Below are 23,376 nucleotides of genomic sequence, written 5' to 3' on the forward strand. Positions count from 1 at the left end.
TCTCTACTATCCTTAAAAGCGGGCATGAGTGAATTTCATCTTACACTCTATGTTTCCAACTATCTATTCGGTCTTACCTCTAAAATGGGAGGCTTATTGAGCCGGCGTTGTTGAGCCAACCCTCACCTATGAAAATCTAAGGATAATCCCAAATAAACAGGAGTTCATAGTTAGCTTAGGATTAAGGTAAAGTTACCTAGGTCATTGTTTTGAAATAGTTAGTCTTTAACAATAAATAGCATTATAAAGTAAGAGTGACTTATTTCTTGGTCCGATATTGCTCAAACTCATTGTACAGGACGCCCCCACTCCTCATGTCACTACATGTACGAATCAGGATCACTTCATCTATAGCACTTTACAACTTCTTGTAACAACTACAGAGTAGGATGCATCCGATAGTGTTACTAGAATAAGGCACCCAACCTTATTCATATACTGTAGATCATTTAGACTATTTAATTGAACCTGATCTACTCTTATGTCTCCACAATCTAAGTACTCATATAATAACTATGGATCTTTTAGTTTATTTGATTTATTTCTAAAACGAAATAAGCAATTCATATATTCAATACAACTTTATTGAATCAAACTTCAATAACAACTTTATTAACTTACAGAATAAGTTTATTCTTTACAAACCACAAGTTTTAGGACATAAAACCCAACAAACTCCCACTTGGACTAAAACTTAAGTGGTAGCACATATATGTATACATAATGTTTGATTTTTTGAGTTTTACAGAGAAATACAATAAACTAGGGCATCACATACCCATGGTTTTTCTTTTAGATATCACATACTCATCCTTGGATATCACATACCCATGGGTTTTTCTCTCACTTGCCCTAGATTATTTAACCCGTAATCCTAGTCGTACTAGGTGATCCTCAAACACTTTAGCCAGAGGATTGCTGTAAACACTTTAGAATACTATGGATTTAAACTATATAAGGAATCCATCTTATCTTCACAACTCTTTATTTCTCGATACCGTCACTGAGATTTGATGACTTGAGTTTCCGCTCAAATTATGGCTAGGCTGTCATACATTCCTCCCACTACATCAAGATACTCTCAACTCTTTGAGTAAGATGCATCTGACTTATCTAAACAAATTTTGTTACAGTGTTAGCTTTGATCAATAACTCTTATTGATATACACTTGCTTTTATGGAATATAAATAATACATAATGATCTTGTATATTTTTCCATAGAATTTGATATTTGTCAAACAAACACTTGATTTTAATTTTCTTGAAAAATGTACTACTTTTGGGTTGCCTACAGATAAGCATGCTATTTGAACAGTATTCCAATACTTAAGGTTTCGACACTAAGATATGTGTCGATCTATTTTAGATTTCTGAACTATGTAAACACCTTTTGCATATCATAAACAAATTTTATGAGCATTCCATTATTGGGGTTGATGCCCTAAAGTTTCGTGTCCTGTAGTTTGTAAACATTTTTATATGAATACTTGTGATGTATAATATATGATATTTACTTCACTTCTTAATTTTTCTCGTTTGGATGTTTTATTTGTTTTACCACAAACCAATAAACTAAAATCCCTGGTTGTCTTTATGTAACTTAAGCATGTATGTGGTGACATACAAGTGGATCATGTATTAAGTGGTAACCAAAGTGGTCTGTAGTATATGGATATAGGAGGGAAACCTTATCCTGGTAACGCTACGGATGCGACCCGCTTTGTGGAATAGTTACAAGTGTTGTGACTTGTCACAGATGGTCTAATTTTGATCATTCGTATAGGGGACATGCGGGCAAGGATGTTCTATACAAAGAGTTTGTATAAGACCTGGCCACAAAGTGTTAAAGTCTCGTTATATAACACCGTTCATGACAGAGACTTCACTTCACTAGGATGACCATAGGTAACATGACCTCAATCCTAAGTGAGTTGGGAACTCCTGCCATTGAGGGTGGTCCTTTGATTTGCATGGGTGCGAGTAGCCAGGCCGCCGACTCAAACCTACCACTTTGGGGATTCGTCTGATTTGGGAGCTGGGAACTCAGCTACGCAAGATGGAATTCACTCCTTCCCGGAAGAAGGGGTAAGTAGATAGATAGCTCCCTTAAGGGCCGATTCCAAGGCTTGAACGATGTGGCGCCACACATCTTCTTATGGCCCGAGAGATGTTCACACATAATTGGACTATGTTGTATTGTTCATTAGAGGGATTAGTGGTATTTAAAGAGTGAGATGTAACTACAGGGCCAAAACGGTAATTGGCTCAACTGTAGTTATAAGCATCTGTGAAGGGTTATCGTACTCATGATTGGTTATATCCGATGGGCACAAAAATATATCTGTGGTAAGAAGAGTTCAACTGTCGGTATTTAGTGGAATGCCTGGCAGTTAACGGATGGGGGATCTCGTGGCTAAAGAGTTTAGTCAGCTATTCACGTACCGTTAGAGCTTCGAGCCATAGGTCCATAAGGTCCTCTTGATAGCTTGGATACAAGTTGAGAATCAGTTGTTGGGTCAGTTTGAAATGTTCAAATTGACAAGAGAGAATTCGATTATATATAATATAATTGAACTGGTTAATTATATATGTGAAACTCGGATTTCTATTTTCCTTACTTAAGCCAGTGATAAAAGGAATTAACTAAGTAAAAGTTAAATCCCACGTTAAAGGGGAAGGAAATTTCTAAGTGTTAAGTAGATTTTCCTTGAGCTTTAATTGGTAAAATTGTAATGATATTTGTATAATAAATAGGTTGTTGAAAACAGTTAGTGTGATTGGTGAAAGAAGGAATGGAGATTTGAAAAGAAAAATATGGGATTGAGTTGGAAAAGTTGGGGAAAAATAATAAGTAGGTTGAGCTAGTGTGGAATAATATGGAAATTGAGTTTGTGAAATTTCGGCTAAGTATAGAGAAGTTATGTGAAATGCGTTATGGCTGAAGGACTGAGAAAAAAATGGAATTTATGTGAAATGCGAAAAATATGGAAAATTACTTTGGAAAAATTTAGAAAATCCGTGTAAAAGTATCATCAAAGTGGTGAGCAAACGTGTACGGAGAACAATGTTCGCAGTAGCTAAGAGCGAGATCGTTGAGAGCGATATCATTGAGATCGGGACCAGCGAGATTAGAGAGGAAATGGGAGAGAGCGAGACCAGCGAGAAAGCTGGAGAGAGCGAGAGTGGAGAGAAAAGTTAAAGCTGAAGAGAGCGAGAGGGAGAGCGAGATTGGAGAGAGCAAGACCAGCGAGATTGCTGGAGAGAGCGAAAGTGAAGAGAGTGAGACTAGCGAGAAAGTGGGAGAGAGCGACACTGCCGAGAGCGAAAAGAGCGAGAGCGGCTATGCTAGCCTTGCTTTGTCCGATTCAAACGTCACGCCTACGCCTCGCCTATGCATTGAACGGCCGAGCAAACTTCTGTGCGATGTATTTGGATGCGTTGGGGTGGATTATGCATGTAAAAACTCTAATTTGAATATAAACAAAGCTTGAAGACGTAAGGGCAAACGTCAATTAAAATCTAGGTGTCCGATTAAAAAAAATTCTTAAACCCTAAGAAATTGTGTTGGATACGTTTGGGAAGAACACATTGAACCAAGGTGAAGTCAGCTTACGTTGATAAAGGGAGGATTAAACATTTGGCCATGCAGCCAAGTAGGTGCTGTCAATCCCACGAGCAATTTGAACGCCTATAAATAAGAAGTTGGGATTTCATTTTCAAATCACACAAAAATCATAAATTTCGTAGAGAAAGTAGAGGGCAGTGAGGGTTCAGAGGAATGTGTCAACTTTGGACGAGAAGATCTTCCAATATACTAATGCGTTTGGAGTGATTTCAAAGCCATCTAAAAGCTCTAGAAGTCTAGTTTTCAGAGTAGGGCTGCCAGAGGAAAAGGCTTAAAGTAACTGGGCTGGAGGTTGAGAAGAAGAAAGAAGGGTGAGACTGTCGGATCAGTCTGGGCCAGTCTTGAAGATTTTGCGATTCCGGCCAAACCACGAGGAATTATGAGCTGAAAGTTTAGGGTAAGATTCCTAAGACATTTTAGAATAATTTTTTAGAAGGAAGTATTTCCAAATAAGGTTCGAAACTATAAGTAATATAAGTTGAAAGTTGAATCTGGATTCTAGGGGTGAAAAAGGGACCCGAGGAGTTACTAGAGTGAAAGTTCCTAAGAGTTCGAGGTGAGTGGCTAAAATGTTTTCGAACTAAAACGTTTTTAAACTGTTTTGATTGCAAACATTTTACAGAAAGCATGTTTGCAAAAATAATTCTCATGCCTACTAGTTTTCTAAAGTGGTTTCCAAGCAAGTTTGAATTGTGATTTAAACGCATGCATATTGTTGAAAAACTATTTACATATGTATATGTATTGATTTTATCCAGCATGAGTTACCATCTTTAAAGCCATGTTGTATATGTGTTATACTATACATGCTTTAAAAAGAAAAGTTTTTTATAAATGGTTTTGGTAAAATGCGATGCCAAAGTATAAGGAAAAGGCATCCACCCAACTAGATACTGAAGTACATGGAGAAGGCATCTATTAGTACTGAAGTACGTTTGAGAAGGTACCAAGCCAAAGGGATATTGAAGTACGTTGGAGAAGGTATCCTAGTAGCTCGATACTGAAGTACAAGGAGAAGGTATCTGAGCAGTAGTACCTAATGTGTGAAGGTACTTAGTGTGGCCACAGGTGAATAAAGTCAGAGATTGAGCAAAAGGGTTCTCTCTGGACTAATAGTTGGTATTGGGATTATTTTACCAGTTATACAGTACTTTGATTTGCGAAATGATTTTACTGTTTTATGTTTAAAACAGTTTTATATACATTACGCTTGGAAAATATTTATGCTGCAAAAGTTTATATTTCAGATAAAATTATTTTTCTGAAATTATGCATGAGAATTTACTATGTTTTCTCGGTCACTCACTGGGCGTAAGCTCACCCCGTTTTCAAATGTTTTTGTTTTTCTCCCCCACAGGTAGCGGTCAAATCCTCTGAAGATAGCTCAGTATCTGCTCTGCCATTAAAAGACCAAAAGACTTGTAACCGTTTGCTAGGTGGTTACTGTTAATATTGTACACATGTTACTATTGTTCATATAGGGACTAGGGTTTGTGAGTTTTGGGACTTGTAAATCTAATGTTGTAAATACTCTAAACATATTAAGTTTCTAAGTCAATAAATTGTGGGCCTACAGCCGTCCTGTTGCATATAATTTGTATTTGGTATCAGAGTTATTCCGCAAGAGTTTTTATGCAGTAAGTGTCAGCCTAAGGGTTGATAACTGCTGCAGTTATGCCCTTCTCTAGGCTAAGAGGGTGATCTGGGGTGGGGTGTGACAATATATGATATGATTGACTAAATGTATGAGATACAATATTTTGGAGGAAATTGGATATAAATATGATTTATATCAAGTAGAGAAGAAAACACTATAATTGATATATGATATCAAACTATAGGTTATGAATATAATATGATTATATTTATATTTTATTAATTGGATGGTTATGAGATAATTGCCCATCGTTTTCTCCGAATTCGTGCGTAAGTGGGAAGTTCAATTTAGTTCTAGTAACTGAAGAATAAAATGAAAATAGTTTTCATTTTGTAAGATACACGCATAATCGCTTACGGTGTATTAGCATTCTATTGCTTAGTGTTTTAGAGCCTATACGATAGCACTTACTGTTCACTAAATGATCGCACACCCGTGTGCCTTTTCTTAAACGATCGCTTAGCGCCTGAGCTGATCTAAACGATCATATAGACGATCGCTTAGCTTTTACTACACGATCGTGTATAACACACTAAACGATCAAGCATCCGACTATACGATAGTCTTTCCATTCTCCCACTTGCTTGATCTTAGTATACGATAGCCTTTCCTCCTCCCCTCTACCAATTCCATAAAAGCCCACCCTTTGGATTCTCACTCCGAGAATACCGAGGGCATCGAGTGGTGGTGTCATCCCTGTTGTCTGTTGTTCATGCGAAGCTATTCGTGTAGACGATCGAGGTGTTGCTGGGCGATTACTTGCTGGACTAGCGAGAGCAAGAGGAGTTCGTTCACGGAGAGAGGGAGTTTTCAATTGAAGAAAAGTCTTCAATTGGTATGTTCTCTCGGTCTTTTGTTTTTATCTTTTAAAGAAATTTAACATTATCAATGCATATCTGTATGTTTGAATGTATATGTGAAAATTATGTCACAATAAATTGGAAAGATCCGCTTTTGCTCATAGGTACTCTAGTATAAGAGTTCCTTCAGTTGTTGGTTTAATAACACTATCTTTAATATCAGTTTAAAACTGACATTAAAGCCCAAAATTCTTGTAGTGGTAAGATCTAATGACAACACTAGAGGGGAGTGAATAGGGTTGTCTACCAATTTTAATTTAAAAAATCTAAATGTGAAAACTAAACTTGAAGTTTCATTTAAGAAAATTAAATTGCATCAAACAATCAATTCAAGTTATTAACATATATAACAATTATGCAAATTAACACAATAATCCAACATGCAATCTAAAAATTAGAAAAAAAAACTAAGTGCAGAAGTAAACTGAGTTTAGGGAAAAGAAGACACCAAATTTATAGTGGTTCAACAATGTGCCTACGTCCATTCTCCAAGACTCCTTCTTGTTATTTTACTCAGAAAAGTTCTCTTGTAGGCAAGAACAAAATCTACATGACCCTCTTTCTTTTCACCTAGGCTAAAGAGAAACAAGATCTAACCAATTTCTTTTTCTTACAACTCAAGAGTGTACCCACACCTTAATACAAAATCCAATGAGAAATTACAAAATAAAAGAATTACCTCTAAATAGGTAAAATATACAAGTTTAGATCAATGAAACTCCAACAATTATTTCTAAACTATTACATTTGGGAAAATTAAAGAGAAGGAGAGATATATGAACTTTTTTAGCACTTTAGATGATGAATAATGGATGAATAAGGTGTCGTTTTTTTCCCCCTTAAGGAGGTGGCTAGGAGGATGGAGAATGATTGATTATAAAACTTGAAGGATTTAGCCTCAACCATTTGATATAGAGTAAAAGGAATGCATGGTTGAGATTAAGTAGAGAGGGGAAATGGTAGATATTAACTTTAGGAAGGAAAATATTGAAAATAAGATTTTGGAAGGGAATCACATATATTTTTTCATATTTTCTGATAACTGGTAGAAATACAAGTTATTTATATCATATTACTTAGAATATACGACAGTAGGAAGGAAAAATTGCGTCAAACATAGTAAAATTGGCTTAGAACGCACAGATTGTAAAAGTATTGGAAACACACCCACTGACCGTATTGCGATGGCAAAAAGGATGTCCAAACCTTTGTTTTGCAGGTAACAGGTATCACCGTATACGATGATTGCTCGTGGACAAAAAGATCGACGCATTCTTGGAGATTTCTGAAATTGTACAGCTTTTCTGATGTATGACCTGACAAATTGAACATGGAGTAGAGCGAACATTCCCACCAAGCCTCGACAGGAAAAACTAACTTTTCAGAGTGGGTCCCCTGACGCAAGAGGTGCAAAAGTTTATAAATAGCAACAACAACACTCAACATGACAAGAAGAAACACACAGAAAAAGAGAGGAAAAAGAAGTTCTGTGCAAGAGACATTCTTCCCTTGAGAACTTTCCTGAGAAGGAAGTTTCCAACACATTCCTCCATCGCGCTGGCAAGCAAACAGCTCCGAACGGGATCCGTGCCAAGACATTGACACACTGCTCTCAACTGTTCTTACTTTCCATTCATCGATTGTTGTTCATTTCCTGTCTTTCATTCATATCTCTGTAAAAAACGCTTTATCTTCGCCAATTAATATCATTATCATGTTCATATTCATCTCTCTGTCACCATAATACATTTATTTTCCATTTCTCTCACCATGAGTCATTAAACCTTCAGGGTGTAGGGGAAGGATTGATGAGTAAGTCAATCCATGTTGAAGAAGTCAGCTAAGTTTATTTAACGTATGCTCAATGATATCTTCACCTGCAAGAGCAGAAGTGAAGATGTTAATCCACTTCTCGAAAGAAAGTTGATAGAATGTGTTAACTAAAGCAAGAAGTATTTTTAGAGATGGAAACAACCTTGCGTTTGTAAACGTTCATCCCTGATCATCATAGAGATATGGTGATGCAGGCGATCACTGAAAGGTGTAAGCCAAGGGAAGACGGAACCTTAGTTGCGTCCTCAACAGGATTGACAAACTTGCGATATTCTTTTTCCCAGACCCGTTCTCACTCTGATTCTATCCATAAGACTTGCCATCGCATTCTCTCACACACATCTTGCATAACTTCAGAGTTATTTACCTGTTTGTTCATTTATCATCGCATTTTACTCTTCAGCAATCCCAACCAATGGTCTTAATTATCTAATTAATCAAAGTGCACAAAAAATGAATCCGCTCCATACAAATTAAAAAATAACATTAAGTTCTAGGGATTACACTAAGATCCTCACAATCTTAATTTGTTTACGATCGCATATATCACTTCATTGTCCCACTAGCATCGCAAATCCCCATGTTCGACCTTGGATCATTCTGAGAAACTCGCGGTAGAATTATACTTGGTCTCATCGCGAGAAAATTTGTGACACACATAAACTATATGAACGCATTAGTTGGCATTCTACAGTGAATTTTGTAGCATCGCATATATCATCGGGTAGTGTGATTAAGACATCGCATATCATTTTTGCGGTGGCATTCCGCACACAACATTTTCCTTTTTTTTAAATTAAAAAATATGGGATGTCACGTGTTGAAATCTCATTTGATTGTTAGGGATCACATTTCTCCTTTTTTTTTTTTTTTCTCTTTTCATCTTTGTTCAATAAGCCACCATATGTCATCTTAGGATTGGTCCACGCTTGACACGTTACTACCACATCATCACCACATCCAATTTTTCTTTCAAATCTTCTTTTAGTCATAACTTCTCCATTTGATGTCCAATTTAAGTGATTCAAAGTGCATTGACATTCTCTCCAAGCTCCATGCTATGGACACTTTAAAAATACTAAAATAATCATTAAATAAATATTTGTTATCATCAAAACATAGGGTATGATTGAAGCTCATAATACTAACACCAAACACTTCTATTTATTCCAAAATTATTTCTTTTCAAAATTAAACCAAACACATCCTTATTATCCATTCCAAATGTTTATGGAAGAGATTCAACTTCAAACTAAAAATAGAAAAAAGTAAACCTAAAACCTAAATAAAATATAAAAAAAAACTATAAAAGTTAAAGTTCAAATTTGTTTCCAAGGATCATTGAGGATATATATGAAGTATATATCACAAGAAAGAAAAAAGACTTGTTGATGTTTGCCCAAATAAATTCAGTGGACCATACAACCAACTGTTAATTTGTCAAAGAAAAGGTTTAATTAAATACATTGACATGGTCAGCAATTTCATATTTTAGGGTTATTGCTATACATTATTTATTGCCCATTTATATTAATGATGCCTTTAATCTTCGTTCATATCGGCAATTTGATATTTTTAGATATTAACATTCGTTTGCCAACCTGCCCTCCATGGCTTCTCATTTATTATTTTCTCAAGATTGAACTTTGGTCTTCTTTCATGAATATATATGAGAGTTGAGATGTGACAATACTTGGGCCCAAACCATAGTTCAACTTTTGAATGTGTATCACAATTGATTGGAGTCTCTCCTTTTCTTCAACTTTGATAACTTAGATCTCGTTTGGTAATCATTTCATTTTTTATTTTTGATTTTTGAAAATTAAGCCCATTTTCTTCTCATTCCTTACATAGATTTGCATCATTCGCAGGTACAATGGTTGAATTCTTAGCCAAATTCCAAAAACAAAATTAACTTTTAAAAAGTTACTTTTTTTTAGTGTTCAAGATTTGGCTTGGTTTTTTAAACCATTGGTAAAAAGTAGATAATAAAGTAAGAAATTTGGAGTGGAAGTAGTGTCTATAGGTTTGATTTTTTTTTTTAAAAAAATAAAAATAAAGTGGTTACCGAATGGAGCCTTATTTGTCAAAATTTGTGTTAATTGTTGGAAGTATCAATGTATCACCTAAATTTTGTGTTTGAATCAATTAAAACTCTCTGAATTAATAATTATATCAATTTAAACTCATACGTAAATGTATCAATTGTATGCTCCATTTACTTTTTGTTTTGATAAACATGCATCAAGTGGAACTTATAATTATTATTTTATCTATTAAATCTCTAAACTGCTATAATTGAATCAATTGAACTCTTAAGTAGATTTCATTTGAAAATTGTCTATGTATAATTCTAATAGTGTATTATGTTATTTGAGCATTTGAATAAGCCTAGACATATTGATGAATAAATATGTATAGATGATTTTATTTTAATAGAGGATTGAAATTGATTAATTTATGAAAATTTAAAAGTTCAATTAAAACAATTATAAGTCTCACGAGATGTTTTTCAAACAATATCTCTAAGAGGGATTTATATTATTGATACACAAATGAAAGTGAAAGTTGTATAAATTGAAACAATTATTAGTTTAGAGTTTTGATAGATAAATCTCCAAGCTATAGAGGTAAAAATTGATATTATTTTTCCTTTATTTTTTTATACAATTTTTTAAGTAGCACTCTCTCTTTTGTAATTTAGTTTTACTTTAAAAAATATATATGGTCGAGAACTTTGAATGAGCTTAAGTTTGTTTGAAATGATTTTTCAAATGCACTCAAAATAGTTTTGAATTTTAGAGAAGCTCGTGTTGGGAAAATCCCCATTTCTATAGTGAAAATAAACATAAAAATAATAGAGAAATTAATAGAAAGCATCGAAATAGGAAACACAAAAATTTACAATCATACAAATAATTCTCTTCCTAATCCCAATTACAAGAATGTTTTCTCAAACCTTTTGTACTATTCACGCCCTTTAATTTCACTCTCTCAACCTAGAGAATAGAAAAGAGAATTTAACTAGAGTTAGCACACTAAGTTCAAAGTGTTTCAAACTGAGACAATTTGAAACCCATGTCTTTTTATAGTATTTGAAGCCCATCATTTTTTTTGAACCTTTCTCAGATGGGGTAATTATACTTCTAATATTTTGTCGAAACCCAACAATCAGCATCGTAGACTATGAAAGGTTGAACATTTTGGGGAACATAGATAAGAGCAATTTGAATGAGCAAAATGACAATTAATAGGAAGCCAAGAGGACAACAAGCTAGAAATCATGGGGCAACTTGTACTTTGGAGTCTTTGATCTTTTTAATTTCGGTGAGGCCTTAGTTGCATACTTCTAATTAGGCATTTAACTTATTAAGGGCCTTAGCCGTCATCCTAAGACAAAATTTGTATTTTTCTTTTAAGAGCCACCCTAAGACATCTTATCACTTTAAATAAGGTGTTTTCCTATAAAAAAAGAGCTTTTATTTAATGAGATAACTCTTTTATTTGATTATTTTTAGAAGACAGTTTGACGTACAAAGTTGAATCGAAATTGAGTTGAGTTGAATAGATAATAATTATCTATAAAGTTAATAAAATTGTGTTTGAGGTATGGAGTTGAGTTTAGATGGTTATAGGTATCTATTGTAATATTTTGTAACTTTAAGAACTCTAGTTTGTTACTAATTTTATTTGCTTAACTTTTTATTCAACCATTCAATCATACACATATTTTTCTTAGTTTTTCAACACTCAGTTGAGATAGTAACTTAAATACTTCTCATACATATATTTTACAATTATGTGTATGTAACTTTTTTACTTGAGATACACAAATATTGATCTTTTATGTTAACAATAAATTTCAATATTAGATATCTTCGACATCTACATTGAATTAATATTTTCCTACATTAGAATAAAAAACAATAACGTTTAAAGAAAAATTCTAATTGGCTTAAATACCTTACCAACTTAGATTCCAAGCATCATGATCTTTTTCTCTTCTTTTCTTTTTTAGTTCAACGCCAACGAGGTATGAAGATTTGGGAGTCTAACCCTTTTGATCAACAATAACATATGCCTAAATTAATTAAGCTGACTCAACATTTATTTACCTTTTATGCATGTAACCATTTGTACTTGAGGTAGACAAAATAATATTTCTTTTAATTTTCAATTAGATTAACAAACTTACAACATACTTTTGTATTTGTGAAATGTACGAGTGAAAAATGCACAAAAAGCAAGTAGGCCATTAAGGGTTAAGGATTTTTTATGACATCTATTGTTGGGAAAAACCTCCCACTTCTATCGTAGGAATAAGCCAAAAAATAATAGAGAAATTAAAGAAATCAATAAAACTGGAAACACAGGAATTTACATTGAAAACTCCTAACTCAAAGAAAAACCACGACCCACCAGAAAGAAATCCATTATGTAAAAAATTGTTACAATCACACAAAACAATTCTTAGAGTTAGCACATCCAAGCTCAAAGTATTTCTACTGGGACAACTTGAAACTAGAGATATAAACTCCTTTTATAGGCTTGGAGCCCATCACCATTCTTCAAAATAATATTTCTTTTAATTTTCAATTAGATTAACAAACTTACAACATACTTTTGTATTTGTGAAATGTACGAGTGAAAAATGCACAAAAAGCAAGTAGGCCATTAAGGGTTAAGGATTTTTTATGACATCTATTGTTGGGAAAAACCTCCCACTTCTATCGTAGGAATAAGCCAAAAAATTTGCAATAAAACTGGAAACACAGGAATTTACATTGAAAACAACTCAAAGAAAAACCACGACCCACCAGAAAGAAATCCATTATGTAAAAAATTGTTACAATCACACAAAACAATTCTTAGAGTTAGCACATCCAAGCTTATTTCTACTGGGACAACTTGAAACTAGAGATATAAACTCCTTTTATAGGCTTGGAGCCCATGTGTGGGATGAACTTCTAATATTTTGTATCTATGTCAAATTGTAGGTTAAGATTTATTATATGCATGTATGTTAGTTTGTTGTTACAAAATCGACAATTAAAGAATATAAAAGAACGTAAAAGAATTGACACATAGATATACGTGGTTCACTAACGGTGTGTTAGTTACGTCCATGGGGTAGAGGAAGAACAGTATTATTAGAGAGAATGTTTTATAAATACAACAACGATGCCTCTAGGGTTATAGAGTTTATATATAGCGCACTACTCTAAACCTCTAGGGTCATAATTGTAAATAACTACAAATAAATAAAAATGCTAAATACGAATTTTGAATAGGTTTTGATGAATTCTGAATAGAGAGACCCCTGTACTTGGTTGTTTGAAGTGCCAATAAATAAATTCAAGACATTCTAACAAATCTCCACATTGACTTGAATTCTCTCCCACATAACAGATGTACCAGATGCAACATGAACAATATTATCAAACGTACCTAAACTTCTCCCTCATGCCTTAAAGTGTCCTACAAAGGGGATCAGTAACAATTCAAAATATTCAGCAAGTCCAAATAATGTTGGAACTTGCCTTGTGGAACCGGTTTAGTGAACATATCAGCAGCGTTATCAGTAGTACAAATTTTCATCAGTTTAACTCTTTGCTCACCTATTAAGAAGTGATATCTTACATCGATGTGTTTAGTTCTCTCATGATGAACTTGATCCTTGGCTAGACATATAACACTCAAAATATCACAATATACAATAGCTTGGTCATGATGCAAACAAAGATCACTAACCCCCTCTGCCATATTGCCTCTTTAGTAGCTTCTGTCAAGGTCATGTACTCTACTTCAGTAGTAGACATAGTAACTGTAAGCTGCAAGGTTTCCTTCTAACTAACAATAGAACCATCTAGAGTAAACACATAGCCCGTCATAGACCTTCTACTATCAACATCTCCAGCATAATTAGAATCAAAATAACCAGTCACTAAACATTTTGTACCATTTCCATAAACGAGACCAATAAGATGTACCTTTAAGGTAATGAAAAATCCTCTTAACATATTGCCAATACTATTTCTAGGTTGACCTTTGAACCTACTGATAATACTAACAATATGGACAAGATCAGGCCTAGTACAGACCATAACATACATCAAACTTCCCACTGTACTAGCATAAGGAACTCAAGACATATACTCCTTCTCAGCTTTAGACTGTGGTGAAAGCACAAAGATGACAAACGAGTATTTGCAGCACTGGGAGTATCTATAGGCTTCGATGATGACATACCAAAACCTAGACAATATTTTCTGAATATAGCCTTTCTATGACAGGAATAGCTTATTTTTATCTCTGTCCATATAGATCTCCATATCCAAAAATTTTTTTAGCAACACTTAATTCCTTCATATCAAACTTAGCACTGAGAAGGTTCTTCAATTTCTGAATGTTAGACTTGGACTTTGCAACTATGAGTATATCATCTACATATAAAAGTAGATAAATCATCAAACCATCATCAACTTTTTTGTGATATACACAACAACCATATGGACACCTATTATAGCCAAGTCCAACCATATAGTTGTCAAATCGTTTGTACCACGTCTTTGGAGATTACTTTAGCCCATACAAAGATTTCTTCAACTTTCAAACATAATCTTTTTTACCTGGACACTGGAACGCATATGGTTGGGTCATATAAATCTCTTCCCTCCTTTTTCTTGAAGAACCATTTACAAGTATTAATTTTTCTCTCCTTAAGCCGTTTAGCTAATTTCCAAGTCAGATTTTTTTCAAGAGATTTTATCTCATCCCCCATAGCAATAACCATTGAGCAGACTTACTACATGACACAGCTTCTTTATAGGTGGATGAGGTTGGGATTGGTGTCCTAAATCTCTTGTATTCTCGTAGTTTGTAAACATTGTATAAACAAATTGTTATTAATAAAATAATTGTTATTTTATGAGTATGCACTCAATCTAATAAACTAAAGATCCTAGGTTATTTTATGTAATTTAAACAAGTATGTAGAGACATATAGTTGGATCTTATTTAAATAATAACCTAAACGGTCTGTAGTAGATGGATAAGGTTGGGTACTTTATATTGGTGACACTACAGATATAACCCGCTTTGTAGATGTTACAAGTGTTGTAAAGTACTACAAATGATCTGATCCTGATCATTCTTGTGGTGACATGTGGGGGTATCCTATACAAAGAGTTTGTATAAAACCGGACCAAGAAATGATTAGTCTCATTATATAACGCCGTTAATAATGGAGACTTACATTTCACTAGGTTGACCATAGGTGACATGACCTGAATCGTTAGTGAGTTGTGAACTTCTGCTCATGAAGGCGTTTCTTTGATTTGTATAGGTGAGAGTGGCTAGATTTCCAACTCAATAAGCCTACCATTTTAGGGATTTGTCTGGTTAGGGAACTAGGAACACAGCTACACAAGACGGAATTCACTCATTCCCTAATGTCGGAGTAAGTAGATAAATTGCTCCCTTAAGGGTTGCTTTCGGGACTTGAACAATATGGCCATACCCTTTCTTTGCCCGAGAGGGACTCGGTCATAATTGAACTATGACTTATTGTTCATTTGGGGAATTATTGGTACTTAAGGAGTTAGATGTAACTATAGGGGCAAAACAGTAATTTTGATCCAACTGTACTTACGAGCAATTTGTGAAGGGTCATTGTGCTGTTGATTGGTTATATCCAATGAACAGAAATATATCTGTAGTACGAAGAATGCAACTGTTGATCTTTAGTGGAGTGACCGATGTTAATAGATGTTGGACAATTTAATTAAAGAGTTTAATTAATTATCCAAGTACCACTGGAGCTTTAATCTACAGGTTCATAAGGTCCTCTCTATAGCTCAACATGGATTTAATTGAGAATTAATTTTTGATGAATTTGAAGTGTTCAAATTAATTAAGGGAATTAATTATATATGATATAATTAATTAAATTAATTATATATGTGATATAATTAATATAATGTATTTGATACATTATAGTATAAAATATTTTGAGAGGAATTCGAATATGATTCAAATATTAATTATATGAATGTGATTTATATAATTAAATTTAATATAAATATGATTTATGTTGAGAGGAATTAAATATTTGAATATTATTTGAATATTATTTATATAGATGAGATTCATATAATAAAATTTAATATAAATATGATTTATTATATGTAATGTAATGTTGAGAGAAAATACAAACTAAAGGTTATATTGCATTTGATACAACATAAAAACGATAGGTTATATGCTATATTTGATATATATATATATATATATATATAATAAGTTAGTTATTATATTTATATATATTTATAAATTATTTAATTTAACTTTTGAATTAAATTAAATGAGGGAGTTATCAGAATAACTCTCTCCCTACTTTTCCTCTCCATCACCTGATGGGTTTGAGGGTTATGTGAGAGTGGTTCTCATATTCAGTTTCTTTTCCTCTTCTAAGAAAATTATAGAGAAGAGTTTTGTTGTGAAATCCTCTTCTCGCCCTCTCCTTCGCTTCTTCCCTCTTCCAAATCTAAGGCAGAGCCCACCACTCCTGTCTTTTCTCAATCCCAAGAAGTATACAGAAGGTTCCAGTTGTGATGGTGTCCTGATCAGAGAAGAGATCGTGATCTAGATCGAAGGAAGCATGAAGAAGTGTTTTTCAAGGGTAATTTCTTCTTTCCTATTTTTTCCCTCAAATGCATGCTTTAAATTTTAGATATAATGCATAATCTCTCCGTCTTTTATTCTGTAATTTCTAAATTCTATGAAAATTACAATGAGATCGATCTCCGCTTCCGCACAAAAACCGTCACTGGTTTTACTTGAATTGGTATCAGAGCCAAGTTGCAATCCCATTTTTTTATTCCAGAATTTGGTGGGTGCATTTTGTATATTTCATGATGATGAATGTAGAATGTATGTGATTACAATATGGATGTTTCGAGATTAGGGCTTTTAGATTTACAACTTTTTTTTACAAATTCGATTTGTATAGGCCCGTTGTTTTGGGTATTAAATGCTATCGAGCCTGTATTTTTTTTAAGATTTTGAGTCGCTCGTGTTGTTCCCGGTGTTTTTCAGAGGAAAAACAAAGCAACGCTACGAGGAGAAAGATCTTGTTGTTGGGCGACTGCTTGGTGTGTACTAGGCGATCGTTGGGTGTTTACTAGGCGATCGCTGGGTGCTTGATGGGCGATTGTTTGGCAATTGTTGGGCGATCGTTAGGTGTGGCATTGGGTAATAGTTGCTGGGTGTGGCACGGGCGATCGTTGCTATGTGATAGCACTAAGAGATCGATGTTACGTGATAGCACTAAGAGATCGTTGCTATGCGATAGCACAATGCGATCGTTGCTATGCGATAACACTAAGAGATCGTTGATATGTGATAGCACTAGGCGATCGTAGCTTTATGGTAGCACTAGGCGATCGATGCTATGAGATAGCACTAAGAAATCGTTGTTATACGATAACACTAGGCGATCGATGCTCTGTGATAGCATCGGACGATCATTGCTAGGCGATGGAACTAAGTGCTGGCCGTTGGCTTTGGTCGTTTGCTCCTGAGAGTTCGTTGCTAGGCGGTTTGGATCGAGCGATTCAAGACCCGGTTCACTTGTTTCGAACCGGTTGAGCTTTTTATTATTGTAATAGATAGTTTTGATTAATTAAATTAATATAAACATTATATTAATTTAATTAATGCTTTAGAAGTCCAATCCCAGTCCATAATTGTTGTTTAAATTATGCATATAATGTATGATTTAATTTTGTTATATATGTTATAATGTATGTCATAGAGTAAAATCCCACCATAGGTTATGCATTATTCATGCATCATTTATATTATAATGTTATATTATATAGTTGTATGATTTTTTTTTATAGCATGCTCATGCCCCATATAATATAAGAGTTATACTACATGCTTGCATGCATAAATAACATATCCATGCATCATTTATATTATAATGGTTATAATATATATTTTGGATGTATGGTTGCAATGTATGTTATTTATTTTATTATTTATTATATAAGTGTTATATATATATAGTAATGAAATGAGAATTTCTTCTCTCCCTCTCTCCCTCTTCCAAATCTAAGGCAGAGCCTACCATTCCTGCATTTTTTCAATCCCAAAGAGTAAACAGAAGGTTCCAATTGTGGTGGTGCCTGATCAAAGAAGAGATCGTGATCTAGATCAAGGGAAGCGTGAAGAAGTGTTCTTCAAAGGTAATTTTTTCTTTCCTATTTATTCCCTCAAATGCATGTTATAAATTTTAGATATAATGCATAATCTCTACGTCTTTTATTCTATAATTTCTAAATTCTATGAAAACTAAAAATGGGATCGATCTTCACTTCTGTACAGAAACCGTCATTGGTTTTCCTTCAGATGGCTCATGAGGATCTACCTCTTTAGCAATCTGCAGCACAAAAATAACCATATCTTCAAAACCATACCTCACAGGAGGTCCAACATCACCTCTTCTAGCTCTGTCACGAGCTATACTCGGTTGATCTACTTGTGAACTAGAATTCTCTGTCAAAACAACTTTTGATGCGTCAGGCACATTAGTTTCTGGTTGCACATAAGTTTATGTAGTAACATATTGATCTTCTCCACCTTGGTGTTGTAATTTATTCACAACTCAAGTGAATTGTATCTCCATCTGTTTATCAACACTATTACTTTCTCCCACATCTGTAGATGTCAACAGGGCACGCCGCCCCTGGACCCCGACTCACTGAAGGGGCAACAAGATCCCCGTACTTGGTTGTTTGAAGTGCCAACAAATAAATTCAAGACATTCAAACATTTGGCTTAAAATATTTATATGTGCCACTATTTATAAACTTGACATAATATTTACAACATTATGTCCAAATTGAGAATGCATATTTGAAGAAAAAAATGCATTTATTTGTCTCATAAAAAGAACATCTCAATTTTTTTTAGAAAAATAAAAATGTATATGATATAGGTTTCTCTTATGAAATATATATATGATAATGCCCAATTAATTTTTATGATACTTACTATAAGTTAGATTAAAATAGATTCAAGAAGAGAGTGACAACTTGAAAAAAAAAAATCAATAATGTTGAGTGGTGGTTGAGGGACTAGAGTGGACAGTAGGAAAGAAGTAAATGATGAAGATTGAAGAATGAAACTGAGGATGAAGGGGGTATTGGGTGTGAATCATAATTTAGATAATGAGAGTGAAGAGAAGAATGAAGATTTAATTACGTTTCGGGTTTTTTCTTTTAACATTTTACGTTTTTATCATTTTTAATTTATTTTGTTTTGAATTGCTCGATTTAAGTGGACTTTTATGTTTGGGGGTGATTTTAAAATGACTAAAACCACTTTTGTCATTTTCAAAATCACCGTAAAACATGTTTAATCCTTCAAAACTAATTTTGATGATATGAAATTGCATTTAAAAATGTAAACTTGAAAATTAAATTAATTTTGAGTAATTAAAAGTGTGTTTTCGAGTGATTTTAAAAACGAAAAAAATGATTTTGATGATTTTAAAATCATTCCAAAACATGCACATAAATAAAATAGGTTATTGATTAGGCTTTTTAAGTGGTTAGGTTTAAATTTGAAAAAGAAAAAATTATCTAGTGTATCTCCTTCACGTATCTAGAAGTAGATACGCGTATCTAAAAATTAAAATAATAATAATAATAATAATAATAATCATCATCATCATCATCAGATATTTCAAATCACATATCAGTATCTACCACATATTTGGATATATCCGTATCTGATATGTATCTGATACCGATCCTCTGCACAATTAAAAATATCTGTGCTTCTTAGATGTTCACTGAAAACAATCAAGTACATTTCGTGCGTCTTAGTTTTGCTTAGATTTGTTTCTTGAATTATAAATGGAATCAAAAACAAGTAATAGAGAAATAACCTTATCAAACATAGCCTATTCAACTAGTTTTATTCACTAGGGTATAATTAAAAATTAATTAAGTGATTAAACCATAGGTTAGAATATACACTACAATAAATATGGAATTTCATAACTCTAAAAAATTGTCATAACCATATTTCAGGATTCTTTCTAGTCTTTGAATTGATCATAAAAAAAAGTAATACACTTGAAAACTGGTCATAATTTGGTGAATTATTATGACTCTTCACTGCAATAAATAATAACTATGTACAAACAATAAGCAATCACCAATATCGATAAACAATCACTACCAATTTTATACGAAAATTTATCATCCTCAATACTTAAATCAAGAAGTTCACTTTTTTTTGTCAAGATATAAATCTTAACGACAGTAAAAGAATCTTAAACAAAATGTTTGTACTAAATTGTATCATTGTCACAAAAACATTAATAATAACAAGTTTGTACTATAAGACTACCTTAATCATGTCTTATTTGAAGGATTGATATATATATATATATATAAACCATAAAAAAAGACGAGAAAAGAAAGGAGAATGTTGCAAAATAATCACCATTAAATCAGCCTTTAAGTAAGCTTATTTTTTTTTCTTTCATGTGTTTGTTTATTGAAGGGATGAAATTAATTATATTCAGAAAGTATTCATGGGAAGTTGTAGAGTTTGGTGAAGAGAATGGGAATATTAAGCTCCATTGAGTTAATTATAAAGACTTGGCTCCCATCATTGCTCACCCAATGAGAATGTGAACACTGATCCATTAATAAAGTACATATATGTCTGGAGGGGTGATAGTCGATTTAGTTTCGTCGGTTTTGAGGTCAATTAAGAACTAAATCAAACTAATCAATTTTATAAAGAAGAGATTCAAACCAATATCCAATAAAGAACAAAACCATTTGATTAGTTTATTATTTGGTTTGGTTCTCGGTTTTTGGGATTTTTTTCTTTTAATTTTTATTTTTATTACCGCTTTGTTTTGAATTAATCATTTTTGCTAACTTAAAACTAAAATTGGCATTTTTTTAAATAAAAAACATATAAGTTCTAAATAATTGATTTTTTTTTCTAAACAACAAATATACATATCCCATTATAATTAAATATACTAAAAGATAGTTTATTTTTTAAAGGGTATATATACTATTGGATCGGTTTGGTTTTGATTGGTTTTTCTAATAAAATATTGATTGGAACAAATACTTTTTAGTTTTCTCTAAATACAAATCAAGATTTCTAATTTATGCTAGAAACCATACTAAATTATTGGATCGGTTTGGATTGGTTTGATTTTCGTTTTTATAGTTTTTTTTTGTTGCACTTTGATATCTCAGATTTTGCTCTCTCTCTCCATAAATGAACTCATTATGTGAGAATTGAGATTGAGATTTTTCAAAAATAATTTATTTTCTATTAATTTCTTGGACATTACAATTAGAAATATAAGAAATTGTGGGCCAAAAGAGAGGTTCTTCCACATATTAAACCTTTTCATTTTAGAACAAAAAACAACAAACAACAAACACAAAAGACACAAACACAAACACAAACCACAATGCACATGCAAAAACTATATAGCTAGGGTTCTCAACACAGTTTTTCTCCTTTGATAGTAAAATCATTATCCTTCAAGGAAATCCACCTCCTGCTCCGGCCCCACCACCAAACCCTCCGCCTGCTCCGCCCCCGAGCCCGCCCCCGCTGCCAAACCCTCCTCCACCGCCAGCACCACCACCACCACCAAGTCCTCCTCCTCCACCGGCCCCTCCTCCGAATCCTGCCCCACCTCCAAAACCGCTCCCTCCGCCTAGTCCACCACCTCCTCCTCCACCAAACCCTCCTCCACCACCAGCACCACCACCAAGACCGCCCCCAAATCCAGATCCTCCACCAAAACCACCTCCTGAACCACCGCCTAACCCTCCACCTCCGCCTCCACCAAACCCTCCACCACCGCCGCCCCCAAATCCGGGACGGTGGAAGAACTTCTCATCTTGAAAAGAGGCAGTACTCAGCTTGCGAGCCCCAGAAGTGGTGCAGAGAAAAGCACCAAGAAGCACAAGAAAGACAATCTTGGAAGTCATATTGTAACACACAATAATTGGTTTTGGATATTGGATGATGAGGCAGGAAGTTGTTTATATAGGGAGAAAAATGGAGACTAACAGTTGAGAAGTGCTTTAAATTTGATCACTCTCTCATCCATAAACCGTTCCTGCCATATTGTTAATTTAATGAATTAGCAAATTGAAGGCCTTTTTTTTCAACAAGCAGTCCATTCATGTCCAGCTTTGACATTTTCATCACTGTATAGAAATTATTAGAAATAGTCAGCCCATCATTCACACTCTTATCTTATGATATCAACTTTCTCATGAAATTGGGAAAAAGTGCTTATTTATTTGTGTTTTTTTTTTCTTTCCTCATCTGACCTAAGTGCATGGGATTTCAATTAGTTCGTATAAATTTTGTTTCTATTATTTAGAAATAATTTAAATACCACTTTGGTTCCACGCCTTCAGAATTTAGCTAAAGAAAGAATTTAATTTTTGAATTATATACGTCTAAAAAACAAATAGAATGTATTTTATTTTTAGCTTAGTCATTTAAAAATACCATATAGGATATATTTTATTTTTAATTTAAGAAATTAAAAATACAAAAACTACCTAAATTTTGATCTACATGTAATTCTGTGTTACAATTTCACTTTTTCCATGAATTATTTTTTAAAATTGAATACTTCTAACTTATGATGCCTACAAAGTTTATGAAAATTTTTGAAAAATACTTGAAAGAAAAAAACAGAGTTCATTTCACAATGTTTGAACTTTTTTGTCAAACTACTTTACAAACTATGCTTTGAAAATTCTCAAAAAAGTTACACATGGCTAAATGAACCATGTTCGAACTATTTTCAAATTAAATTCTAAAGATATTTGAGATATCCTATCCATTGCTTATGAGGGAACATCAAAAGTCAAGTTTTCTAGATTGCAATTGCTGGCATCAAAATTTGAAAATCTTAAAATGCATGATGATGAATTGATCACAGAATTTAATGTTTGATTGCTCGACATAGTTAATGGGTCATCTGCACTGGGAATGAAAATTTCTAAAGAAAAGTTGGTTAGAAAAGTACTTAGGTCTTTACCTAAGAAATTTGGTATGAAAGTTATAGCCATCGAGAATGATCATGACATTTCACTATGAAAGTGAATGAATTATTTGGCTCTCTATTAACGTTTGAGATGTCTTTGAATGGAAAACCAGAAAAGTGAAATAAAGGGATTGCTTTGTAATCTTCAATTGAAGAAGAGCATGATGATTCTACTAAGGAGACTGAGTCTCTTACTGACTCTATATCTTACATGTTCAAACAGTTCAATCGTATTCTCAAAGGATTTGAGGAGAAAATAGGAAATCAAAGTGCTCG

The 23,376-nt window shown here is 33.4% G+C and overlaps 1 protein-coding gene across 1 annotated transcript; it reads right to left on the minus strand.

Moving 5' to 3' along the window:
- Positions 1-21,328: 21,328 nt before the first annotated feature.
- LOC120091527 (uncharacterized) lies at positions 21,329-22,146 on the minus strand. Its single transcript, XM_090306859.1, has one exon. The coding sequence runs from the start codon at positions 22,022-22,024 to the stop codon at positions 21,569-21,571; it is 456 nt and encodes a 151-aa protein (XP_090162985.1). The 5' UTR covers positions 22,025-22,146; the 3' UTR covers positions 21,329-21,568.
- Positions 22,147-23,376: the final 1,230 nt, after the last annotated feature.

This window comes from Benincasa hispida, chromosome 11 (assembly GCF_027475165.1).
Source record: "Benincasa hispida cultivar pf3 chromosome 11, pf3_genome.v1.1, whole genome shotgun sequence".
NCBI lineage: Eukaryota > Viridiplantae > Streptophyta > Magnoliopsida > Cucurbitales > Cucurbitaceae > Benincasa > Benincasa hispida.